This window comes from Genypterus blacodes, unplaced genomic scaffold (assembly GCF_046128005.1).
Source record: "Genypterus blacodes isolate CSIRO-AG114 ecotype Tasmania unplaced genomic scaffold, CSIRO-AGI_Gbla_v1 ptg000067l_1, whole genome shotgun sequence".
NCBI lineage: Eukaryota > Metazoa > Chordata > Actinopteri > Ophidiiformes > Ophidiidae > Genypterus > Genypterus blacodes.
In genome coordinates, this window is record NW_027466879.1 from 7,166,449 (window position 1) to 7,192,185 (window position 25,737).

General features: G+C 43.2%; 1 protein-coding gene across 3 annotated transcripts; it reads right to left on the reverse strand.

The window, feature by feature from the left end:
• Positions 1 to 28: 28 nt before the first annotated feature.
• rnf111 (ring finger protein 111) lies at positions 29 to 25,580 on the reverse strand. Of its 3 annotated transcripts, XM_076156032.1 has the most exons (16): positions 25,494 to 25,580; positions 25,117 to 25,178; positions 20,044 to 21,002; positions 14,733 to 14,865; positions 8,362 to 8,516; positions 7,437 to 7,625; positions 6,849 to 7,249; positions 5,859 to 6,117; positions 5,175 to 5,547; positions 4,958 to 5,083; positions 4,697 to 4,814; positions 3,917 to 3,997; positions 3,534 to 3,629; positions 2,704 to 2,790; positions 1,781 to 1,884; positions 29 to 786 (listed from the first exon to the last, which is right to left on the reverse strand). In XM_076156032.1, exons 3-16 carry the CDS (start codon positions 20,921 to 20,923, stop codon positions 669 to 671), a joined length of 3,120 nt encoding a protein of 1,039 aa, XP_076012147.1. In that variant the 5' UTR covers positions 20,924 to 21,002; positions 25,117 to 25,178; positions 25,494 to 25,580; the 3' UTR covers positions 29 to 668. The 3 variants fall into 3 exon arrangements, with proteins under 3 accessions (XP_076012147.1, XP_076012148.1, XP_076012149.1); XM_076156033.1 differs by lacking the exon at positions 25,117 to 25,178; XM_076156034.1 differs by lacking the exon at positions 2,704 to 2,790.
• Between the last annotated feature and the right edge of the window lie 157 nt (positions 25,581 to 25,737).

Sequence of the window (25,737 nt, forward strand, 5' to 3'; positions counted from 1 at the left end):
GACTATAAAATCATGTGCATATTGTGAGTGAGGTGAACATCAGAGTTTATTTCCACTGTAAGAAATACTGGGTGTGAACTAATACAGCAGCTGATCTTTCCCTAGTTAGGAATGTCTGGATTTACTTTAAAAAACATGTCTCACTAACAATCCACATCTTCTAAACATGAACTGATCAATACAATGATTGGTAAAATGAATCCTGCAATGTTTTTTGTTTTAAGCTGGAGGTTGACATTTTATTCTAGTAAAGTGAAGCATTAGGTTTACAGAATAATGCATCTTTACTAGAGCAGCTATCATCATCACCTGTGAGTCGTTAGGCCTCGGTACGCCCCCACATCTTTATGTGCAAAGAAATGCATTGCGAGGAAACATGCAGAAAAAAAAAACAAAAAAAAAAATGACACTTGAGGAAACAATCGAAAGCTACATAAAAGCTTCATAAATACAATAAAACTTTAAACCCTTAATGGAGAATTCTACTGTTGTAGTAATACGTGATAGCTGGCACTCTAGGCTTGATTTTTAGTTTTTTCGTAGTAGAGCTGCGCAGGGTAACTCATGCCATCTTTGGTTGACTGCAGTACTGAAGAGAAAAAAATTAAAATGATCAAAATAAAACTTTCAACAAAAAAGGTTGGTTAGGAAAAAAAAAAAAAACAGCATCAACTTTCAGCCGACAGCTGCGCCTCAATGTCCACTCTGCAGATGGGGCACTTCTTATTGGTGAGCAGCCACTGGTCCACACACAGCTGATGGAAGAGGTGCATACACGGCAGGCGTCTGGATAGGGGAACGCAAGAAAAGACACACACACACCAGGGGTTTCAGCATCTTACACCAACCAGAATCCATATTTACCTCATGTGACCCAGGGGCAAACTACACACTCATACTGTGGGTGTGTGTTCTGTCTTCTCTACATGGTGAAGTATTTGAAGCATTAGTGTCCAAAAACATGAGTGTACTTTCTATGATCTAACCCCGGATAGATATTTTGCATTATCAGATAAATGTGCCAGATAATAGATCTGAACTGTATTTATATCTTATTTCATATATATTTGCATTTATAAATCATGCCCTCATTTTCTAATCTGCATTGCATTGTGGGACATCATGACCACACTCAAATGAACTTCATGTCGTATGAATGTGCTGAGTCTTTACTACATTTATCACACTTTATACTGTTTAATAACATAAGCTACAAGGATGAAGTAAACTTAAATGCCCCCAGTGACTCAGGAATATGGAAATGCAGTTATTGTGAGAATAAATAAATAAATATGAATAAATAACCCCATCACCACCACGGGCCAATCTGTTCACATTGACATATTCTAATTTCTTCTGCCTTTATTATGCATGAATTGGTCTCAGTTTCTTTATTTGTTTTATTCCCTATTGTATAGACTGAGCCTGATTATTAATCTCTTCTTATACTGGGTTGTATCTTTGTTGGAAGTGACGTACAAATAAGAGATTCCACTGACTTCCACTGTGAACATACTGGGAAGGTAAAAACATGGGAAAGGTAACAATCATTTTCCACCAGCAGAGGTGTTTGCAGACAGCCGAGTGTTTGTCAAGGCCTGATCCATTTTCGGGCACTGTGTCGTACTCTGCTGGTTGTTAGAACCTTTCAGGTTTGGAAAACTTTCTCTCGGGGGCAACGGCACAAAGAAACAACACCTGGCGTCCCTCCTGTGTGTGCGGTCACAGGCTCTCGGACACGCTAAGGAGGGCATCGCTGAACACGTGATTGCACATTTACCTGACATCCTCCCCTTCTTCCAAGATTGAGAGACAGATGGTGCATTTCTCCTCCGTGTCTTCATCTGCCCCCTCGTCTTCCTCCTGCTTACTGTGCAGCTTTCTCTGTGTGGGTGAAACATCAGGAAACACTTTGAAGTCCAGCAGCGAGCAGAGACGCTGCCTCAGCAGATGACACAGGGAGAATACAACTACAGGAAATTTTAGCGACTGAAATTGTTTTAACATTACAAATACACGTAATATGTTTGAATAAAAATCTTATAGTGCCAGCAGAGGAGTACAGGCTGCAGTGTGCTTCATCCGATGCCTGCCTGCCTGAACTGGTCAAGTCAGAAATTCAGAGGGCAACAAGGGCTTAGAACCTTTTCCAAATGTAAAGGTGGAAGGTGGAGCGAAAAACCTTTAATCTTAGAGAGATAGACATGTGTCTGTGTGTGTCTGTGTGCGTGTCTGTGTGTCTGTGTGAGGTCCGGACATCATTCCAAACACAAAAATCAGGCTTGGGCCGGGTTAAAAATGTCACACTTGGGTTCCGGAGCTGAACTATGACAAACAGACAAACAAAACTCATTGCCTTGTGTCAGGCCTCGGTCCAGCCATTCAAGCTCTAGCGTGTGTGTGTGTGTCGGAGTGTTACATCTCCTGTCACATACAAATCCCCCCAGTTTGAGCGGTGGGTTTCCACCACCTTCCAACTCTCTGACGTTTATGTCGGATGAAGCAAACTGTGGCCTTCACTGTGCTTAGGGACAATCATTTCTCATTCATTTGGGGATGGGAGTAAATCTTATTTCAGTCATGTCTACACTTCAAAAATGAATATTATCCTAGAGCCGAATTCCCTGGCCCCCCACACTACCATCTACTGTACACGTGAGCAGAGACATGTTTCCAAACGAATTCTTTTCATTTATTTCTCACCGATTCTGAGGTTGCGTTCTTATTTTTCCCAATAGATGCCCAAGCTTCAGGGGTTAACTGTTGGTCAATGTCTCTCTCCAACACCTTCTGTATTGGGCGGCAGGGTGTTAGATTGCTTATTTACATACATTTGGAAACCTCTAACCTTTTTCCCCCAACACAGCTGCAATCCCTGATAAAAAGACACTACAGCACGTTTCTAAAGGCTGAGAATACATCAAACAACTGGGATGAGCATTAAAGACCACTGTGCACTCTGTGATAGACATGCACTGATACAGCAACACACACACACACACACACACACACACACACACACACACACACACACACACACACACACACACACACACACACACACACACACACACACACACACACACACACACACACACACACAACTTAAAATAATAGTTTTGTTCCTCTGGTGTGGAGAGCAAACACATTTAAAACAGAACAACACACTCGAGCGACTCCAGACTCAAAACTGGAACTATCTCGAGATCAAATGTGATTTAATAGTCAACTAACATGGCGGCAAATGCTAAAATCATGCTACAGTACACACACACACACACACACACACACACACACACACACACACACACACACACACACACACACACACACACACACACACACACACACACACACACACACACACACACACACACACACACACACACACACACACACACACGGACTTTGCTACCAATCATCAGAGGGGATTTGGGCCCAGAATGAGCTTAATTATCATTTAGTGTGAACCTGCTTAAACAACATTGGTCATGTACACTCACAGCTGCACAGTCACACGTCTGTGTCCTCACCTTCTTGTACTTGTGTGGGTAAGTGCACCTCTCTATGGTTCCCTGAGAGGCTCCTCGGTTCACAGTCCCCAACCTGTCCTCTAAATGCAGCAGGTCCTGAAGACAAGGAGAGGACGTCACATACAACATTACATTTACTACATCTTTCTTTGTTTTCATTCAGGACAAATGGTTCCATCTTATTCCACTTTCATAGTTTAATACATAATAATACAAGGGTCCATTTTTGATGTCGATGCAAACACAGACAGGATTTGACTGTACTGTGTAGTAACAAGGATAAAATAAGAGTGTGTGTGTGTGTAAATGCAAGTAATGTACATAGTTCATCATAATGAATGAAGCAGTAATGAAGGTATGATTGAAAAGGAAACAGCGCTCACCTCATATGTTCTTCCAAAGCCAGTCATTCTAGATGAGATGTACCGAATGTGTGGGTAAGTCACTTCAGATATGCCAGTGTGCTGTGAGAGAGGACGCACAATAAGACACGACACAACACATTATGTTAAGCCTCGACAAAAATAACTGAGAAAGCACAACTAAGAAGCTTCTTTCATGACTCAAAACATGTTTAAGAAATGGCTGCACTCCAACATCATCACTGCCACATTCAGCGATACAATGTTAGTTGTATATTTTGACATATATTTGGATGTTTGTCCGTTTAAACGCAGAGATAGAGCAAGTTTAAAATACCTCAGCAGTCTATGGAGGAATGTGTCATTAATAAAGAAGGGTCTCTGAACGGGATCGTGTTACAGACGTAACCATGTCCATCATAAATGTATTTAAATCCAAACAGTAGAGTAGGGTTTTAACTCCAACACCTCTGAGTTTTGCTGTCAGACTGCAGAAGACAACTAACCCCAGGATGTTTGAGAGTAACATGGACAGAGGAATACTGTCGGGGAACTGTCAAGTCTTCAAGTGGACGGTGTATCTAGGATTTCTAGAATTGTTGAGTTTGCACTTGAAATACCCGATGAGCCACTAGTAATTGCTAATGCATTATTCATATGGTTCACCAAACTAGCCTTGAAATAAGAGCTTATAAATAAGTGTCCAACAGCATTAATATGGGCCAGACTTCAAATCAAAGTGATGCTTTTTAATTCATGCTAATATATGTGTGTGTGTGTGTGTGTGTGTGCTTCCCTCACCATGAAGGGGATGGGGAAGTGGTGCAATCTGGGGGGAGGGTGGTAGTGGGGCAGGTGGGAGTGCAGGTGCCCTGAAGGGTACGGGGCCACAGTTACTCCAGCCTCTATGCCCAGCTCCCTGCAGACACAAACACAAACATTACACACCCAGAGCATCGATGGGCTCTGTATTCAAGTATTAACAAGGGGGCATCAGAAAGGTTTTGTGAAAACAGACTTGGTGATATTCGACAGGGATCAAGTGCGAAGGATGAGACTCACCAGGCAGTCCTCTGTTCAGGCTGGCGAGGGTGGGAAGACATAGTTTGTGGCACGTGGATGTGGTGCCCATGACCATAGTTGGGGTGCATTCTGTGGGGGTGTGGAGGAGGGCGCTCATGTGCTCGCCTGCAGGGAAACATCACACAGGCAGGAGTTCACAGCTGGATTTGACGGTTGACTCTGGAGGGGAAATGCTTGAGCTGATGCTGGTACTCACGTGGGGTGCTGCATCATTCTGCGCCTCTGGACCTCCATTCTCTGCAGTATCTCGTGTTGATGGAGGCGGTGCACAGAGGCCCCCAGCGTGGGCATGTGGTGTGGCAGGGTCTGGTGATCGGCGGGCAGATGCTGAGCCAGCGGGGCGCTCGTACTGGAGAGGTGGTGGGCGGGGAGAGGAGGGGGAGGGGCCGGGGGGACTGCGTGACCCGGGGGGTGTGACGGCAGCGGCGTGTGAAAGGGGTGGACGGGGTGGGGTATGACATAATCGCCCTGCGGAGGAGGCTGAGGTGGAGGTGGAGGTGGGGGGTTTCCATGGGAATGGGGACAGGACGAGGGGGGCTGATGATGCAGCGAGCGCGCTAAAGAACCATCTGTGTTTCAAGAGAGGGAAAGAAACAAATGACGTTAAAACTCAAGATAGACAACATACAAATTAAAAGACGGGTAACATTTAATTTACTAAGTCATAATTTGTTTTGTTTTTAATATTTATTTCAGCCATTCTAAGTGGAATGAGATATTAACTGTTGCTGCCTGGCACAGTTCCAACAGCACTTGGAGAATTAACCACCAGGCTCTGTAATTACGATTAGCATTAGGTTTTTACGGGTGCAGCTGTGTGCAAATGCTCTCCAGCATGAGTTTTACTGTGAATAGTGGTGAATTTGTGGGCGGCACTCACAGGAGGGGTGCATGTAATGTCTGCAGGATGACAGCTGGGGCTGCAGTTGTGGCTGAGGCTGAGCGACCATGGAAGAGCTGAAGGAGTCCACTACAGCTGGTTGGCTGGGCCCAGGGGTGGCCTGGGACACATAAGCAGGCGGACGTGAGGTGGAGCCTGGGCAACACGGGTCAAAGGCTGAGTTGCTGCCATGGAAACCAGGCCCACTATTTCCACTACTCCGCACACTGCTGTTACTCAAGTCCACTGGCAGAGTTTGCTGTGGGATGAAGAGTAAAAACAAGTTCCCTTTGAAAACTATAGGTAAGCACTATGCAACACTATAATCTCACCCCATAGCTAAGGGCACTTTCTACAATCGTCAACAAAGAGTAAATAATTCTGCCCTGCACCTCTAAACTGCTTAGTTATGAGCTATTTTTGAATTTATGCCATCCAACTACAATAGAAAATGAGGATCCAGAGCACTGGGACAAAGAGACAAAGTAAAAGCTGCAGGGAAGGCCACAAACCAAACCTGCAGACAGATGCAACCATTGTTTTAGAATGTTAATACAGAAAATGCTGACACATACACACTTGAAGGCAAATCATGTGTTGCCCTGCCATCCTAAATGATTTAGTGCCAAACTATCATTATTTGCAAGCCCGGGTTTTACAGAAGGACACAGTTAAAAGTGCGTCTATACTTTCCATTTCAACCATTTTCCTTTTCACCTTTTTGTATTTTGTAATGAATTACTTAATGAATTTCGATTAATTAATAAAATTACAAACTGATGATTGATTGCTTGTGTATTAAATAAGCAGCAATTCTTTTTTCCATTCGGGACTTTTTACCCTATAAGTTTTACTGTGTGCTCTCTTTTTTATGTTTCGTCTTTGAGCATTTAGAACACAGCTCTATGAATACGATATATCTTTATTGTTATTATTATTAGTTGAAGTAGAAGTGAGTAAAAGATGTGTCGGTTCTTTGCTGCTGCATACCTGGTCATGGAAGTGGGCTGCGGAGCTGCTACTACTGTTGCTGCTGCTGCTGCTGCTGCTGACCCCAGCACACGGTGCGGGCACAGCAGTGGGACGCTCCACAGGGCAGGGGGGGTCAGGAAAGGGCAGGTTGCCTGGGGGCTGTGGTGTCGGGTGATGGAGATGATGGAGGAAGTGATGAGCATTGCTGTGGCTGTGACCGTGACTGTGTCCATGCTGAGAGCTACTGGTTTGCTGGGAGGACGAAGCCTGCAAGCAGCTGGGATGGGCGTGGCTCAGGGACAGGTGACCGGGGGACGGCCCGCCGCACGGAGAGTGCTGCTGGCAGCAGGACGGGAGTCTGGGCATGGCAGCGCCCATATTCTCTCCTGCTGTGCTCGACAAACTTGGTCTACTGTCGTCTGATCAGAGTAAAAAACAGGGTTAGAACAGATGTAGAAGATGATGTAAGACTTTGTACACACAGAAACATGCTACGTGGGTACAGGGTCATTTCCTGTTGCAGCTTGTGCAAAGAGAGACAGCTGACAGGAAATAATGTTGGACCATAGCTGAGACAGGCTTCAGCAGCTGGTCATAATGCCTTACCCTCTGCTGTTGTGCGGCTCGATCCATTTGGCCTCTGTGTGTGCGTACTTTCAGAGGTCGGGCCTGAGCAGCTAGTTGAAGGGCCTGGGGCATCATTGAGCTCTGAGGTAGAGGCATGATGGGAAGATGACGATGAAGACGACCTGACTGTTTGAGTGCTGCCGGAGGTTGTTGGCACAACTGAGAGATCTTGAGGGAGAAATTCAGATGATTAGGGAAAGAGATGTACATAGGTAGACTCTCTGGGCGATATCACATACGTACATGGACAATGTGTTTGTGAGATAAAATTGGGTGACGTAAAAATAGAATTTGAACTGAAAAAGATAAAAACTCAAACTGGACAGCGGATGGTAGTGTGGACTGTGGCACATGTGCACAGACCTTGTTAGCAGTCCAGTGTGTGCACAGCTTCAGCTTTCCATATTCACAAATATCTTTCCCTCTCTCCTAAGAAATGCAAATACTGTAATATCTCATTGCTCTGCTATTTATCTACCTGTTGTAGGAGTCTGCTGATGAGGAAACTCAGATTAGAATTCACTCACAGAAATGCCTGAGGGTACAGATCATCTTTAATTTTCTTTAAAGAGAAAATATTATAAGGTGGAAGAAATGCTTAGGTTTATAAACACACCATCCTAATAATGCACAAAAAGGAAGCTTCTTTCTTATAAATGTTTTACAAATATTTTAATAATCTCCCTTACCTATTACTTTAATATACATAAAGTATAATATATGGTAACATAAGGATGATATTTTCTAGTCAAAAAGTTTATAATAGTCCAGTTTTTGCAAATTTCCCAGCTTGGGGACAAACAAAGGATAATGTTGTAAAGGATTATCCTTCACACAGAGGCAAGGAAAATATATCAAATTGAGACAAAGGTTAAGAAATATGTACCTATAGGTTGATCCTTACCATCTTCATCAACAGTGAGGTCCACAACCTCCCCAGGATTCTGACGAAGTGGTTGGATGACGGTGGAAAGCCGGTGGCGTCCACGTGGCTCCTGAAGCCGGTTCTGGGAACAACTACTGGCCCAGATCCTTCCATGACCCCCTGTTGAGCGTGACCTGTGGATATACATAGATAAGAATCAATTACTGACCCCTCATTGACGTGAAGCTGTAATTCTACTTTGTGAAACAAGTGCAGTACCACAGACCGTTCAGCCTAATACGCTGCAGGCTCATTCACAATGAGGAAGAACTACGAGCTGAAGACTACAATAAGGAACAACTGGAACAAAAGCATTGCAGAGAATCGTTGGATAATGTCACAAACCTTGAATGTTTTGACACATTTACATTAAAGACTGCACAGCCCTGCTATCACCCACATCAAGCACATCACAGTTTGGTACGCTTCATTTCATGCAACCAACTGAACAAAATATAATTTTCAGATCTGTATTCTGAACGCTTCGGTCTGAATCAACTGCTGCATTTTCCACCTGGTTCGGTTTGGATTCACACAGAGAAGAATCCAATCAAACGAAAACATAAACACTAGTCACTCACTGCTCCTTGGTCGGAAATTTTGGAGGCGGGGAAATAAAATCCAAACAGGGAGATGACTATGCGTGGAAAACTGAAAAAGACTGAACAACGTGGGAACTATCATACTTTTCCTTTATTGGTCATCATTTGATCCGTATATAAAAGAAACTCAGCAGAAGTTGAATTTGACTTGAAGACTAGGTGTGGTAAACCCTTCAACAAAAAGTACAGCGAATAACCACTGCATGTGTTAGTTGAGCAGGTTCCTCTAACAAACAACGAGGCCATCACAGTGTTAAAATAAAATAAAACATACCAGATATATAAAGTAACACACACACTTAGCTCAATGGTTCTGACTGGAGAACCTAAACTCTAACTTAGTGAATCCAGCAGATGTGATGTCTTAGTATTGCTGTAAAAATAGAAATGCAAAAAAAACTATGAAATGCAGATGAGATGACTTTAGCTGTGTAAAAAAGCATGAACCTGGCCGACTAAGTACAGCTTGTTCCCACTGCCATCATAGAGCTCTGGATCCAGTATTGCTCCACTGGCTTTGTTGAAATCTTATCATTCCCAAACCCTCCCAAATCTTACCCGAATACTCTACTCTGCCTTCAGCTCTTTCCCCCTCTGCTGCTTTTAATTCTCTCTCCCAAGGGCTCCAGTCACTGTGCAGCCTCCTCTTTGAGACTGTGCGAGAGGCCGGGGGAATTGCCGTAAAGCGAAGCAAGGAAAGGGAGGAGGGACATACTCAAGGGGCCAGAGACCCAATGAGAGTACCGTAAAGCAGGCTACCATGGAGCTCTGTGACAGGGGGATTCCCCTGCTATTCCCAGAAAGGTTTAGAGAATACACAGGAAAAACAACAGGAGCTCAGTCCTGCCTCACACAGATTCAAAATAATCTATTCATTAGTTTGATTATTAATCGAGTACTCCAGTGTTTCTATTACTACTCTTACAGTGCCGCATTTAAACTTTCACATGGAGTTATTATTATCTCAGCCATAGCTGGAATAAATTTACAAAGTGACTGCTTGCAATGGCCACCGACATCAACATCAACATCAACCTACACAGATTTCATTGACAGCGGTTTCATCCAATAGTTCTAAGCTCTTGATTGGCATCTCGCTTGCGCCAATCAGCCAGTCTTTGACGAAGATATGAGGTCTGTATCAGGCAGTGCAAGTGACCAATGGCAAGTTCAAAGGGCGGCAGTCAGTGGGTCTCTGCAGCCTATGTAAAGTAGGTCAACAAGCACAGACGGTTGTCCCGAACATCTCAAGCAAAAGCATCCAGCAGCGCGTTTACTCTCTGCTCTGTAAATAACTGAAAGCACAATATCTTCAGACCCTCACAGCTGACAGAACCACAGATGATAGAACCTCTTCTTCAGTGCTGTCTTGAGCGTCTGACATCTGCTGGTTGGATGCCTGCACTGAGCCACCTACCCTCTCGCCTGCCCGTTTCTTGTTTTTTTCACTTTGGTGCAGGCAGAGAAGGCAGGTGGCTGCCAAAGAATTCCCTATGCAGGAAAAACTTGCATCCCTCCGAAGTGCTTTGACTCAGGAAATTCCATTCTGACTGTTGCCTGTGATAAGGGGGATTCCCATTAGCTCATCCTGCAGCACATTCAATTTCCTGTGGTGCAGCACAACAAGCAAAAGGAAGGGAAGATGAGGCCTATCAAATCTAGTTCACAAATCACACGCAAAAAAAATACACAGACACACACTTGTGAGAAATAAAAACACGCTGCTATGACGGTGGTACACAGACAGGAGGAAGTGGCGGTTGTGTTGGGGGACTAATTGGCTCGGGCTCCTCAGCTCTGATCTGGTCCCATGGAGCAGGGCTGGTCTCCAGGGAAGGGCTCCTAATTAAGTCGATTTGGGATTATTTTGTAAATATCTGTTTACCACTGTAACCCTCTGGGGGCGCTTAGCCGAGAGGAAAACAGTGCATTGTAAACATGGAACACTATGGGAATGGTTGGCTTGGCAAATGTGGTTTTGCCAAACCGGTGTGATGGGAGCCGAATACCAGAGGGAGCGAGGGGTGGCTGAGCTCTGTGGTGATGTGAAGGAAGCTGATGCTATGGACACCCAGGGCTGGGAGCTGGGGAGGAACAGGGGAGGAGTTATAGTAATACAAGGTGGGGACAACACCAAGTGGTAAACAATGTGATGCCTCTGACTTTATACTGACTAAAAGTATGAGGTGCATCTATGTATTTAAGGATGCAATGACATCACTGTTTCACCGTGAATAAGAACTTTTGAGTCTAGTTCCTGGTTCACAATCATGACAGGGGTCAAGGCACCAACCTGCACATCACAAGCAGTTAGACCCTCTACCTTCCAGACCCAATGTCGACCCCACAATATGCAATATGTCATTAGTATTTGTAAATGGAACGCAGGTTGAACCCTCTCCTCACGTTGCCAATCTTCGGAAACCCCACCTGACTCACACCAACTTAACACTGCGCAAAAAGAAATGATGATTTTCACCTCTCTGCTTGTTAGACGCCGCCTGCTTCTGCATTGGAAATCCCTCACTCCTCCCTCTATTTCACAATGGCTGATGGACATGTTTTTTTATAAACTCGGGAAAATCAAGTATTCTGAGGGGACACACTGATAAGTTCAATCAGAAATGGTAACCACTTCTTACCTACTCACAGATCTACAGGCTATGCGAGATCATTGACCAAACAGTTTCTTTATGACAGGACGGGGTTGTGTGACTATTGGGGTGGAACGGGTCTTTGGGTGGGATATCTTCTCTTTTGGATTTTCTCCTCTCTCCCTCCTTGTGACCTTCTGCCCCTTTTTTGTTCCTCCTCTTTTCTCCACCACAGCCTATGATGCGATCTGTAGCTGCCTACACTGCTGTTTGACATCATCCTGTAAAAACTGTACCTATGAGATCATCAACCAACAACACTGATGTCATCCAGGACTGCACGTCCACACTACTGTTTCATATTTACGCAACCTTTGGAGGCTGTGGCTGTTTGCTGTCACCCTATAGTTTAAATTTACTTGAACATTACATTCCCTACTTTGCCTCAGGATCTCAGTTCTCCTTTCCTCTAGAGTATAACTGAAGTTTAAACATGTGTGTGTGTGTGCATCATGCCTATGCTACACATACTGTATACAAACACACATTCAAAAATGGGACCCCTGGCTTTGTAAACAAAGCTTTCATTGCTCATTCTGCTGGCCTCTGAGTCCCGGCCTCCAGCTTTCCAGTTGCTCATCCCCCTACTAGGAAAGACACAACTCTCGTACAATTCTTCTTGCTCCCTGCCATCCTCCTCTGCTGGACTCTTCACTCCCTCTTCACCAACCATGAGTTGTAGAACCTTCGGCTACAGTGCTCTTAGGCGCCAGACTCCCTCCCTCAACACATCTGTCAGCTGGACTTTGTTTCCACCTTCAAATCCCAAATCAAAACCTGTCTATTTAACAGGTGGATTGAGCTCCTTAATGCACTACATGGGGAACAAGGGGGTGCTGTGACAAGAAGTTATAATCAGAGAATGTGGGAAAAGATTCTCCAATGGGGCTAAGGAAAATGGTGTGAGGTGGGAGTGATGCTTTGTAAATGTGCCGTTATCACACTGTTAGCACAGCTTCTGAGAAACAGAGGGCCGTGTTCCATTTCTTACATCACCTGCCCCTGTGTGTTTCTGAAGGCCAGAACAGACCCAGAGCCTGTTTAACAAACCATGCAGATCATTTTAACACTTAATCAAAATTATTTTTCACATTACTGATGAATGTTTTCAGAGAGTGCTGCAGTGTTTTAGATATCTGAAAGTGGAACCCACTGGTTTCCAGTGATTACATGGAAATCAATGAGTGTCAAAACGTATAGAGAAAGGCGATCCATTAACACTGTGGTATTACCCAGGTTTCTTTTCTGTGACATTTTCCATAACGTGTAATACATAAAGTAACTACTATGGCATGGTAAACTAAACTAGATTTCCAGGATACATTTCCCTTCCACTAGACTCTAGCTTGATTTCTTAAGATTATGATCATTATTAAAACACATCAATGGTTCCCAACCCAGCCCAAAGCTCTTTACAAGAAAAGGATAAAAATAAATCTAACACTAAACCCAAAACCTTGGTATATACATAAGGGAAACAATTATGAAGAAACTTTGGTAGAAGCAATTCACAGAGAGAAGAGCAAACCTTGTCCTATCTCAAATCCAGCACTGGCCTGATTTGAGTCTGTTAGAAATCAATCGCTATTAAGTCGAATGTCTGAGTGGATTATGACAATATAACAGCCAACTTCCTGAAGGCGTGCCATTCAGGGTGCACACCCACGAGACACATGAGCCATTAGAATCAGTTGGTTTGTGACGTTTCTAGAAAGTGAGCCAGCTATGTGGCTGTCGCTGCTATAAAGTACCAGGCATGCAGCTCCACTATGTCCACTTCCTCTGAGCAATTGTTTGGGTTGTGACCGTACTGTGTTTTTCTAGCGTCTTCCCCTTCGTTCATTTTGTTGTCTCTGTGTGGCATGGGTGTGTCGCTCCTCCCCTGGCTCCTGGCTACCGCTCTCACTCAGCTGAGCACTCACACCTGTCACCAATAAAGATCATCAGCAGCAGTATATCTTCCCCAGCATTCCATCCACTCATCGGCAGATTGTTGTGTTAGTTTCCTGGGCTGAACCTCGTCTCGTGATTCTTTTGCATCTCGTGCTTCTTGTTATATCAATAAACTTGTTCTGTTTGTGCCCCTGGATCCCCTGGATGCCCCTTAGTTTGCTTCACCTGCTCACGACAGCCACGCCATCTACCAGCTCCCTTCCTTTGTAATACAATAACACTACAGCTTGTGTCTAGCATTTGAGTCCAAACTTTTGAGTCCTGAGCTATTGAATCCACGAGCAAAGCAAGTCCACTGCAGCAAACTCCACCCTATGAGCCTTCATCTTAAGATCCACAGAGAGATCCTCTCTACAGGCACACATCACCCATATGTCGTTACTTAAATATGCTGCTAACTGAATTCTTGGTTAATCCGTTGGTACATCTGTTATCCCTTCCCAATGCATGACCTTTGACCCAGACCTTTCTTTGCGATATGAGCACTTTACATCAGAGCCCTCGTGCTCTCCACAGACTCACCCCATTCTCAAGCCTGCATTCCACACACAACACACCACCCACTCAAACCTAACAGGAAATATAACTAGAATATAACTCTAATCTGAGTTCACAGACATTAGTGGTATGCCATTGTAACTGACAAATGACATGCCTATAAAACAGCACATCAAAAGGCACAAGCAATTAAGTTTAGCAAATACCAGGAAGGGTTCTTTGGTTCTTAAGAAACGGGAACAACATCACATGACCAGTCATGCAAAAGAGAGTGCAAAAAGCTTCTCCAAAGCCTCGGGCTGCTACAGACCAGATTACAGACAGCAAGATCAGAGGGCTGTGAACAATTCAGACTGACAATAACATTCAGATCCTTTACATTTCTTTACATTTGAGAGAACGACACACATGGAGGAAGCTGCTCAATCTTATGCCCGCTGGATCTCTGTTGAGCCTCAAACAATGAAACAATACCATTTTAAATTAGACCATTTACATGAGTGGGTTGGTGTTATTGGGTCGGCGCTGAGATTTCTACACTAATTTCTCAAATAAATGCAGTCATATAAGTGTAAGTAGCATGACATATATCTGTACCATTCAATCATTATATCATAGACTGCTGAAATGTTAAGGTACGTACCTGAAGCCATCTCCGACGGTGACGATTTCCACCTCACTGTCTGTGGAGGTAACGTTGATCTCCTCACTGGCAGGGACAGGAGGAGCCGGGGCTGGAGTCGCCTCAATCACCACTACGTCCTCATCCAGAGCACCTGAGTAAAACACAGAAATTCAGCATGTTACTACTATACTGGCAGGGAGGATGGTGGAGCCACAGGACACACTATCCATGACACTATTTGTGATTAACACGTAAATGCATAATCATTATATCTTGCACTGCTTTCACTTCAACAGGCATTTTAGAGTGGAAACTGAAGGCATCCAAAACCGCAATAAAATATCTGCAACATTATCCCAAATTTGAAAATCACATAGTAGCTACTGATGTGAATCGTTTATCACTCCGGCTGTGAAAGGCTTGCTGTGCTCCTCAAGTTCATAACGTCCCCAGAGTGCTTTGTACTTCACCTGCCTTGTGGGAGCTGCTGCTTAGCACCCTCTCCAACCCTAGCTACCTTAGTCGCCATAATGTTCACAAACAAAAACACCCCTGCAATGAGCAAGAGAGCAAATGTGCAAGTCTTTGGTGAGCTGAACAAAAGTGACAAAACCACTTTCTGAGGCCCACTTGATCAGGATGTAAGGTTGTAGAATTAGCTTACATCTGCAACTGAAGGATGAGAGCGACAAATAAACAAAAATACACCACAACATTAACTAACTACAAAACTGAAGAGTAACAGATTGAGATTGTGTGACTTTATATCGCCTTCTTCAGTTAATTTCTGTATGTATGTGTGTGTGTGGATGTGTATGTGTGTGTGTTTGCTTGGGAGTTGACCACCATTCCACCAATCAACTCCAAAATTGGCAAAAAAAAGTTGTTAAGGGGTCCAGTCTGTGCTTTGGGTGCTTTTCATGTCATTTCCATTTTTATTTTGTGTTCTATTTGCAATAAACAAATTATGCAAATTCTAGTAAAGGGAGACATGAATGTGTGACATCATAGGGGTGATGGGCAGGGCTGGCGAGTGAAGGGCGAGAAATAGAATGGGAGGATATTACAGGAGAACTTATAAGTGCACCCTACTAAAGTTCTATGTCAGGGCTGCATACAGTGTCTCTAACTGTATCTTTACCGGTCAGCTACAGACAAAGTGGTCAACAGTAACCATCCAGGTCAAGCACAGATTCCTTGGTGAAGGCCAAAGCTTGCCCATCTAAAGTGTCAGTGACCTCAAATTGCTCAGGATTACTGATGGCAATTGTAGTTTGCTGGTTAGCTGTCGGAGAATCTCCCAGACAACTCCCCATCTCTCTCGCTTCTGTTCTCCGCGGCTGTGTACCGGTGCTTGTTGCTTGGATAACAGGAAGGAGATAAACAAGTGCTTTAAATGGAAGTAGTCGGACGGACATCAGTGTATCTCTGACACTACCCCTCACAGTCCATATTCCCACATCAAGGTTGTTGCAGGAAAGTAACATGACAGCCAAATCCATGACAATTTTTAAAGGTGTATTGCGGTCAAACGTAAGCGCTTAAAAATCGGAAAAAACTATAGAAATAGTAGCACAAGCCCACGTCGCAGCAAAGCAGCACCACCGGGAAGTAGACCAATATACTGAAGGCCCCTGCTCTGGTTTCATCAGTCTCCTGCTCCCTTTCCTCGGTAGTAAACAAATATCTGGTTTTCCCTCAGAGACCAGCTGTTTCTATGCAAAGGCTGCTGCACAGAGATCAACCCCATCAGAGTTTTCTCTCACCTACCTCCCAGGGGCATGGAGGCACAACAGCCTTCCATGGCCCTCAAGTCTGCTCCCCTCCTCCCTTAGGGAGACATGCAGAAAACTGGCAAGACTGACTACATGGCGACATGAAGAAAACATTCAATTGAAGGACAGCTGGGACATTTCAGAGGATAGACTTAAACCACTGTTGATACGAAAGCTGGACCGAGTGCCATTTTTACCATTTAAGTATTTGATGATTTTTCAATGCAATGCATAAACTTAGATTCACTTTCATTCCATATATATATATATGTTTATATTAATCGTTGCTGAATGGGATGCCATAATATAAAGTATGCACAACATCTCTATCATCATCTCTATCTATCGCAATATCACCTTAACCACCTGAACGGCAAAGCTGGTGAAACCCCAGCGAATGTGCGATGAGCAGCACAGCAGCAGTGCAGAGACCCAGCATCATATACAAAATCATTGATTCATTGACTTTACTCCCTGTTTAACAAGGGATGAGTCCACATCGTAAATGTTCTTTTCTGAGTAGGTTATCCATTATGGAAAACAGCAGCCAAATCAAGACGAGTGAGGTTGTCGAGCACGCAGAATAGCTTCCCTGAGGTGATTTCTGACGGTTTGTGTAGAGTTATGTAAACCAACTGTTTCATCAACTGTCCTTGTGGCTGACCACATACGATCCCGCATGTGAAGAAGTCGGATGTGGCGGCCCTGGGCTAGGCTGGCCTGGTTACACGTGGTCTGCTGAAACGATGCTAGCCTCGGCTTATGGGGGAAAAACAGCCATTACTCTGGCAACAGCTCTATAGTACATTCCAACATGACCAGCACTAACTTTGCCACAAACATTACCATACAGCTCTCTGATAGTGTCGGCAAGGCTTGTAATAGATTGTACAGGAGTAATTTATAATCTGGTGACCCACTGTACACGGTTTCTATTGCGTATTTTCATAAAATATAAATTTTGACCATTCCCAGACACAGGATCATGAGCATCTAAGTATATCGAAATGAGGTGGCCCATCCTCAGTATGAGACAAGATTGTCATGGCAACTGTGCTGTGATGGCACACATGGCATACAGCATCATCCCCTTTGCTGTACAAGTCTCTATTTCAACTATTTTACTTCATATAGCCTCCACATATTTCAGTTCACTTTCATCACAGACACTCTGTACTTGTCGCATCAACCAATATTCATTACAAAAGACATGATTTGTGGCCTTCAACAAACTCTGTAAACGTCAATCTCTTCTGTGTGGATTTCCTCACCTGGAGCACTCTCCTCATAATCAGATTAAACAAACCATCGTGTATATGGTAGAAAGGAATCTTATTAGACCATCTTACTGTCATGTTTGCCTTAACGCGGTACAGAAATGTGAACGTAGTGACTGCTCAATCTGTCAGACTGTGATGAGTCCTTGTGGGGCTCCAGAACACTCATGCATGTCTCTTTAGGCTGTCAGTGTCTGGTCTGATCACTTGAATTCTTGGGAGAGTTAAAGCAATAAAAGTGATTCTACAAAATGTATCATTTTCTGAGAAATTATGTCCGAATGAGGACATTGAATCTTAGGTTGTTCACGTGCATGATTATACTGCAATACATACTATATGTATATGTAGCGTGAGAGGGAGAGTAGAGAGTAGAGAGTGTATCGTCTCTATTGCACGGTTGTCCTGCATAAAGGGATTCTTTGGCAGCAGCTAAAACTTTCTCCACCTGTGCAAGTGTAACAATAAGAGGTAAGACCTTTGATTTTTTAGTCTTTCACGTTCCGCACAATGTAGGCCTCCAACCAGCAGATGGCACATGTCAAAGAAAGTGCAGCAACAGGAAGTCTCAAAGGATAGTACAGAATTAGTAGCATTTAATAACTGCTAATACGGCCGTAACCAACTAGGCTACACTAGGCTACGCGCCCAAATCCTACATATGAAGGTTGGACGGCCAAGACGGCAGATGGTTGGTGCCGTCAGCTGTGAGGGACCAGAGATGAACGTAATATAATATCAGATTGACATTCTGAGTCTCTACATGGATGACCCCTGATGTCAACATAGCATGATGGAAGTTCTAGAAGGGAATTATATTTTGTTAAAAGTCATCTAGCACATTGTGAACGCAGACAGTTACACAGCTACATCCACACTAGATACTTCTGAAAAAATAGGTACGCAAAGACACTTCGTCCACTCGCGTTTCCAAAGCGTATTAGAGAAGCGGGACGTCTGAAAATGCAAAACTACTGCTCATGCTCAGGCGACACTGGTCTATCCTGGTCATCAGATTGGAGCTGAGGCCTACATACACTAGATGCACTTCTTTATCTTGGTGAAATGAGTAGCTTGATTATACAGAGGTGCAGACAGGTGAAACAGAAGGTAAGCTGATATAGGCGCAGTTAAATAAAAAAAAAAAAATGATAATGCAGACCGTGGCTGACCTTGCCCTATTTGAAGATTTGGCACACGTTTGGATTATGTGGTTTGGTTTTTAAATAAGCCTCCTTGTGCACGGCCATGTAGAAGGTGTGGGATTTATCATTGCCACAGCCGTGCGTAGGCGTTGCACGTGTGATAAATACCTTTTTTTTTATGCTTGCATATCCATGAACAGATTTAGAACCTTGCACATGCACACTAAATACTTTAATAAATGAGACCCCAGGTCTGTTGAATGAAGATCAGTCGGAATGGACCCTGTCAGAACCCTGCGCCATTTCTTCCACAATGCAAAAAATGAACTTGAACAGCAATAAAAGCTAAATGTATCTTGTGGATTCCTCAACAAGAATTATGTAACGCTTTAATACTGGTAATGTTTTTTTTTTTAGTAGTATTTTTCCTTGCAATACCCTGCATGTACGGGTGTACATACACTTGTAAAGAACATGTATGTCATGGCAGTTTCCAATAATTTCTACAACTCTTATTTTTCTGCCATGCCACGATTCTATCAAGAGGAGTGGTCAAAGATTCAACCAGAAGCTTGCCAGAAGCTTGTGGACGGCTACCAAAAGCGCCTTATTCAGGTGAAACTGGTCATAGGACATGTAACCAAGTATAAGCATTGCTGTATGTATATTTTTGACCCAGCAGATTCTGTTTCATTTTCAGTCGACCCGTAATAACTTCATAAAAGAACCAAACTTCATGAATGTTTTTTGTGCTCCAAACACTCTATCACAGAAAAAGTTGAAGAATCTATTGGAGATTCAATACTGCCATGACATACATGTTCTTCACAAGTCTATGTACACATTTGACCACAACTGTACATCTCCACAACTGCTACTTTATGTTACAGGGTGATATCACACAAGCTGTGAATAAATGAGAGATGGTACCCCGAAGATACTATAGGATATAAAAATGACAGACTTTTCAGGGGGTTCAGTAAAGGTCCTTTCTACAGACTACAGGACGGACACGGATGTGACAAAACATGTGACAAAAATGCTGCAACCTCCAACAAATTTCCAAAATCACTTTAAGAACAACACAAACACGTAACTTTACTGCTTGTATTTTAAGAGTTTTGTGATTTACCTGTGGCTACAGTGGCACTGCTCGGCTGGCTGCTGGTGCTGCTGACGTCTACGTATAGCTCATCTTCAGCTTCTGTAGAGGAGGCAGAAGACGACTCGCTGCTCAGCTCCTCACTGGAACTACTCGTGCTGTGGAGCAGAGCGTATTTCCTGCGTGCAATCACTTCACGTTTTTTCCTCTGCAGTAGTAGTCGCTCCTTTTGCTTCTGAGTCCGCTGAGTCCCCCCGGGTGCTGTTTTCACAAAGCGTTTTCTATGCAGAGGCCGCCGGCTACTAAGACACGGTCGCTTCAACAGCACCGGCTCAGCCTCAGACCGTGCCCACTTATGTGAGCGACTCCCCCGAGTTCGACCCAGAACAGGGCGCAGCCCAACACCAGTCCCTCCACCTGCAGTCAGGGCAGGAGCCTTGTGTTGGCCCCCTGTTGCTCCAGCTTCCCCATCATCATCTGAGCTGAGAGTGTCCGAGTCTCCAAACCGCAGGCTGGAGGATGGGGAGGAAGCACAGTCACTAAAAGAGGACTCGTGATTATGTTCATCCTCACTCGGGTGCTGCAGAAGTTCTACCCTGGGGCGCTGAGGGGCCAGTGAACTCTCGCTGATGTGGCCTTCCTTCAGAGAACCTTCTGACGGCCCTGCCTGCTGGCCTTTGCGTTTTCTGCGCCCAGGGAGGCTCCGTTCTGAGTCCCTGTGCGTCCCTGTGTCCCTTAGGGGCCGATGCCTGGACTCAGCACACAGGGTTGCAAACTCGCTGCCTGCCTTGCCGATCACCTCCATGTTGCTTGGGAAGTTCTTGGCTGCCTCCATAGGCTCAGGGTTGACCAGTGGCTCCTTCAAATGGTCCTGTCTGCTCGGGGCCTCAGACGGCACCTCGCTCTTCATGGTGGCTGGTCTGTCCTCACAGGGCAAACACCAAGTACACTCACATCAGTTCATCCGCATCAGATGCATCTCAATAGGCCTAAGAGAGCATAGAAGGAGGAATGAAATTAGACTTCAGGAGAACAAAATGACAAATAGATGTTTCTGTCAGTGAAATGTATGTTTGAGGGCCTCTAGGATGACTGATGGTCAATTTATATTTTCCCATCACAAAGAAAAAAACGAGCTATGCGAGCGCAAATGTCATCAGCTGCTTACATTAACTGCTGTACGTCCAGCCAGTGGACACATTTTTATCCTGTGTCCATCTTTGTATTGAAGTATGAATTGGCCTTCAAACTAGATTCCCCCAAAATGTTTCTTCTCTATATGTGAGTGAAATATGAGCTCCAAAATATTCTGTGTTCTAGATAATCTAGATAATATGGTTTCACCTTCCAACTTTGCCTGGTCTGTGTTGACCTTCAATTCAACTTAAATGCTTTCAACTGGAAGAATATGAATTTAATTCCGTCCTTTCACAATGTTAATGGTTATTTCGCTCACGCCATGTAATTAGCTCCCTTCTGCCTGACTATGTAATGACTTCAACTGTTCCCCAAAACTAATAACCCTGAGACATTAATGAGCTTTCGTAATATCAGCTGACAAATTCCAAGCCATATTTACTTTGGCTACACGGTATCAGTCAAGTCATATTTTGCACTGTGACCCATATGGACCTAAAGGATAATTACGCAATTTTAGAATTGAAGCCATTTTCCTGTTAATAAGGAGCAAATAGAGCCTGTCAGAAAGCCAACTCTTTGAATTTTCTACCCATGTTACTAAAACCTCTTCCTGTAGGTTTTAATGTAGGTTCCTGCTCCCAACTGCAAAGTCAGAGGGAAAGTAGGTCAAATTTTCAGGATGCTTGATAATGACCTCTTCCACGTCGCAGCATTAATGAGGCTTGGTGCACAAATGAGATTCTGTGCAATCCATTCTAACTGATGAGGCTTTTTTATACCCAGAACTCCTCGTAAAACAAACATGGTGATATCACATAAATGTCACAAACATTTCTACACTTACATGGCAGTTAACTTCCTAAACTGTTGCATGGTGTAATAACTTTAAGTAACCATTACAGCTGCAATGTCACTGCAAACCAAACTGAATTTGAACATTTAACCCAGCACATGCTGCGTTTGCATTTGAATGGAAGGTGTAAAAGGAGCCCTCAAGCCAAACCAATGTATTAGCCAGCTGTGATCAGATGATGTTGGCTAAATATAGACAAAACTGTATCATATCGAAGAAACTGCAGTACATAATACATTTGCTGTCCAAATGCATTTGGTGTCAAATCTATTATATCTTGGTTTTAATTTAAGTTATGCTTTATAATCAACTTCCAGTGACAGAATGTATTGTTAGTCATCTTTGATAATAATATTTACATATCAAAAATACTTTCAGGCCACTTTGCGGTAATCCCACATGTAACTGCCTGTGAATGCATCAGCACCAAGTTGCATGTGTGCCAGTGTTAGACAAGAGTGCAATGTGGCATTTTTGAAAGCTGTTAGGATCCATTTTAGAATAAACACATTACAGGAAATGGATGTGGGTACAGCTGATATTGATCCAGCAGATCTGCTTGGGACATCCCTGTCGGATATCTCACACAGAAACATGAGTTTCATATAGAGAGTACAGACAGCTGAACCTAAAATACCACCACACTGGCCCCAGCTGTGTTTAGTTCTGTTAGCAGTGTTTACATCTTCAATTCCAAAAGTCAAAACTTCACATTTTATCTTTCCCACTTGAAGCTGCAGAGACATCATTTTTGTTTCAGTGTGTCATTCATCACAAATAAGGGCTGTCCCCTGGTACAGTTATTATGATTTGAGGGCTTTTCCTGATGAATATTCAAACATTCAGCCACAATAACTGTTACACTCAAAAGCAATAATAAGGTATATGTGTTGTCCAAGCATGTCTAATACACAGACCTATGCTCACCATACATTTCAATAAAAAATGTAACCAATGAACAACAACACACAAAGTGTCAGTTATGACAAAAGCTGCATCTTCAAACAAACAAAATACAAGCTCTGAGCTCACATTGCATCTCTCTATTGCAAACCTCTGAATTCTTGGATATGTCATTTTCTGTTTCTGTCTGTGTCCAATGGACTCAGTCCTTCCCACCATGCAGTGGTTCAGTGGTTCCCAAACTGCATCACATTACCCAATATGTATTACGTATCTACATACTTCTAGTTCCATTAATGGTCAAGATATTTTCTCCACACAAAAAGCAAGTACTTTAGCACGGCAGGGGTCAGCACTGGTAAAAATGGCATGGCTTCTCATACAACAACTAGGTTTTTCAAAGAAATCGTCAAATGGCAGCAGGATGATCATGAAGAAATATACACCGATGGATGCTCGTGCATCTTATGCTCACAGTGAGAATGCCTGTTATATTGTCAAGCCACCCACTCATCTTCACATCGTGTTTTTCTTTCAGCGTGTCATCTAGGAACAAACTGTACTTGTTAGTCCTATAGTTGGCTTGCTTTTCCACTCTCCAGGCATGATTTTCAATGAATGCAAAGATTCTTTCAATATCCAATTTCATATCTGCATCGAATGAATTTGTCTTTTTGAGTATAGATTTAAGGCCTAGTTATTTTTTCTTTATTTTTTCTTGTGTGTCTCGTGTTGGTTTTAACTTATTTCATGCCACTTCCGTTATATATTTATCTTAAACAATATCAATTTAAATGTTTAGTTGATTTCATTTTACTACAACTTTTCTTTTCTCCTATTTTCATTTTGTTTCAATGGCGTTCCTCCGAGGCACATTGAGTTTAATTTATTGAAAGAAAAAAAAGTATAAAATAAGAAGCTAAACACCAACCTTATTCAGGGTTCAGGTATACAGTGTCATAATACCAACATTTGCAATAGTGATGTAATGTATATAATGCTTACATTTTGGAAATTGAACCTGGCTTGTTTTAAATGGAATAAAACACCATACAATAGGTGACAAATAATTACCAATATATGCAAATAACCAGCAAATAGTTGATTTAGATTTTTAAATGACTGGAAGAACTCAACATTGACTAGGATTTGAATTGATTCATCATTTCAACATTAAATCCAATAGATAATGCTTTGACTCAACATTTACATTAAGGTAAGGTGTTTTACATATTTCACGGAAGAGAACTGAGATCTGATGGTACAGCTTGCATCAATCAAACTACTCTGATGAGATTGTATGTTCATAAGATTTCCAAATTCTGATTCTAGAAGTCACATGAAAAGACTAGTGTCACCGCAGCCATAGGCAAGGCAAACAAATCTCATATGGAAAGATCCCATCAGGAAAATAATCATATCTATGTCACAAGGAGGCAACAAAAACCAATCAGAAGGCATTATTCTAGGTCAGCCTGATGAGATTAAGATGTTTTTCTACGACATTTGGTTAAGATACAGATTCAGGTCTGATGCTGTCTATGGCTCAAGCCCCAGCATGTTCTTTCTCATTTACTCACAACCACATAAGAGTGTTCAGTCATTGGATGTCATACAGTGTGTAGGCTTTAATGACATGCATGAACACAGGGGCCCCCAGACGACAGACCTAACTACACCCCCCACCCCCCTCCTCCAAACACATTAATAATTACAATTCAATTCTCTCAAATAAAGATGCTAAAGTAATAGCATGTTGCAAATGATGCGACTGCTATTCACTTCACTATTCATAGTCATATAAAGAAATAACTATGTTGTGCAACAGAAACGGGAGCAGTAAAGCAAGATGTACGACTGATCGAGACCTGAGCTGCAAATGCTTTCTGTCTGTAACACAATACAACAAGGACAAACAAGAAGGAAGCTAAAATCTCGTATTTACTATAACAGCATTGAACCTGAACCTGAAAATAAGAGTTAAGAGTGTATACATCACTAGACAATTGCAAGCAGGTTGCTGCCTGTTTGTATCCCATGGACGCTGGTGGGGTGACTAAGCTCATTAAAACGGGAGTAAAAGTAAAATACGACAGTCTAATTTTTCTCAAATGCGTATCTCTACGATTAAGAGAAACCAAAAGTGGACAGTTAGCCGCTTAGCCTAAGACACTGTCCAGACAGAAGACAACAAAGACAGCACGTACCTGGATCTAAGTCCTTTTTCACGATGTGTCACCGGCCTTTCTGTAACAGGTGAGGTTAATCCCTGAAGGAAATAATGACAAATGTTGAAAATGGACAATTATCCGAGTGTTAACACTAACCAGGACAGGGCCTACACACAAATCGCGACCGGAGGACGCTTAAGGCTGTGGGATTGAGAAACTGACAACAGTCCCGAGCTGAAGGCAGGGGCCCTGCTTTGCTACGAGCTAAGCTAACAGGAACGCAAGCTCCAATTCACCCATCAAAAACCGGATTATACCCGAATGTTTTACCAATTGAAAGAATGCTTTCTGATCATAACGAGTAATAAGACATATCCGCTACGTTTCAACATGACAGAATAGAAATGTCTCACTATTAGCCCTCGACGAAGTTCCCATTCCTGGTCTGCCGAGGCATCCACTGTTGTTTACCCAGCAGGTCGTCTCTTCGCTGGCTAAACAGAGACACTCCCCCTTGTGGCCAGACTGGGGCGCCAGAGCGCTGCCAACCACTGCTTTACGACACTTTGCGACAGATTGAATCCCTAATTTATTCCCTTTCATATTTTCAGAGCTGTGTTTATATAATATGGCTTAGGTCAGTGGTTCCCAAACTAT

Bases quoted from the DNA above. Each gene is read 5' to 3' on its own strand.
- rnf111 (XM_076156033.1), bottom strand. From the start codon at position 20,923: ATGAAGAGCGAGGTGCCGTCTGAGGCCCCGAGCAGACAGGACCATTTG. The intron at 14,866-20,043 runs GTAAATCACAAA...TGTTTTACTCAG, and splicing joins CAGTGCCACTGTAGCCACAG to GTGCTCTGGATGAGGACGTA. The intron at 3,998-4,696 runs GTGAGGGAAGCA...CCTCTCTCACAG, and splicing joins ACTTCCCCATCCCCTTCATG to CACACTGGCATATCTGAAGT.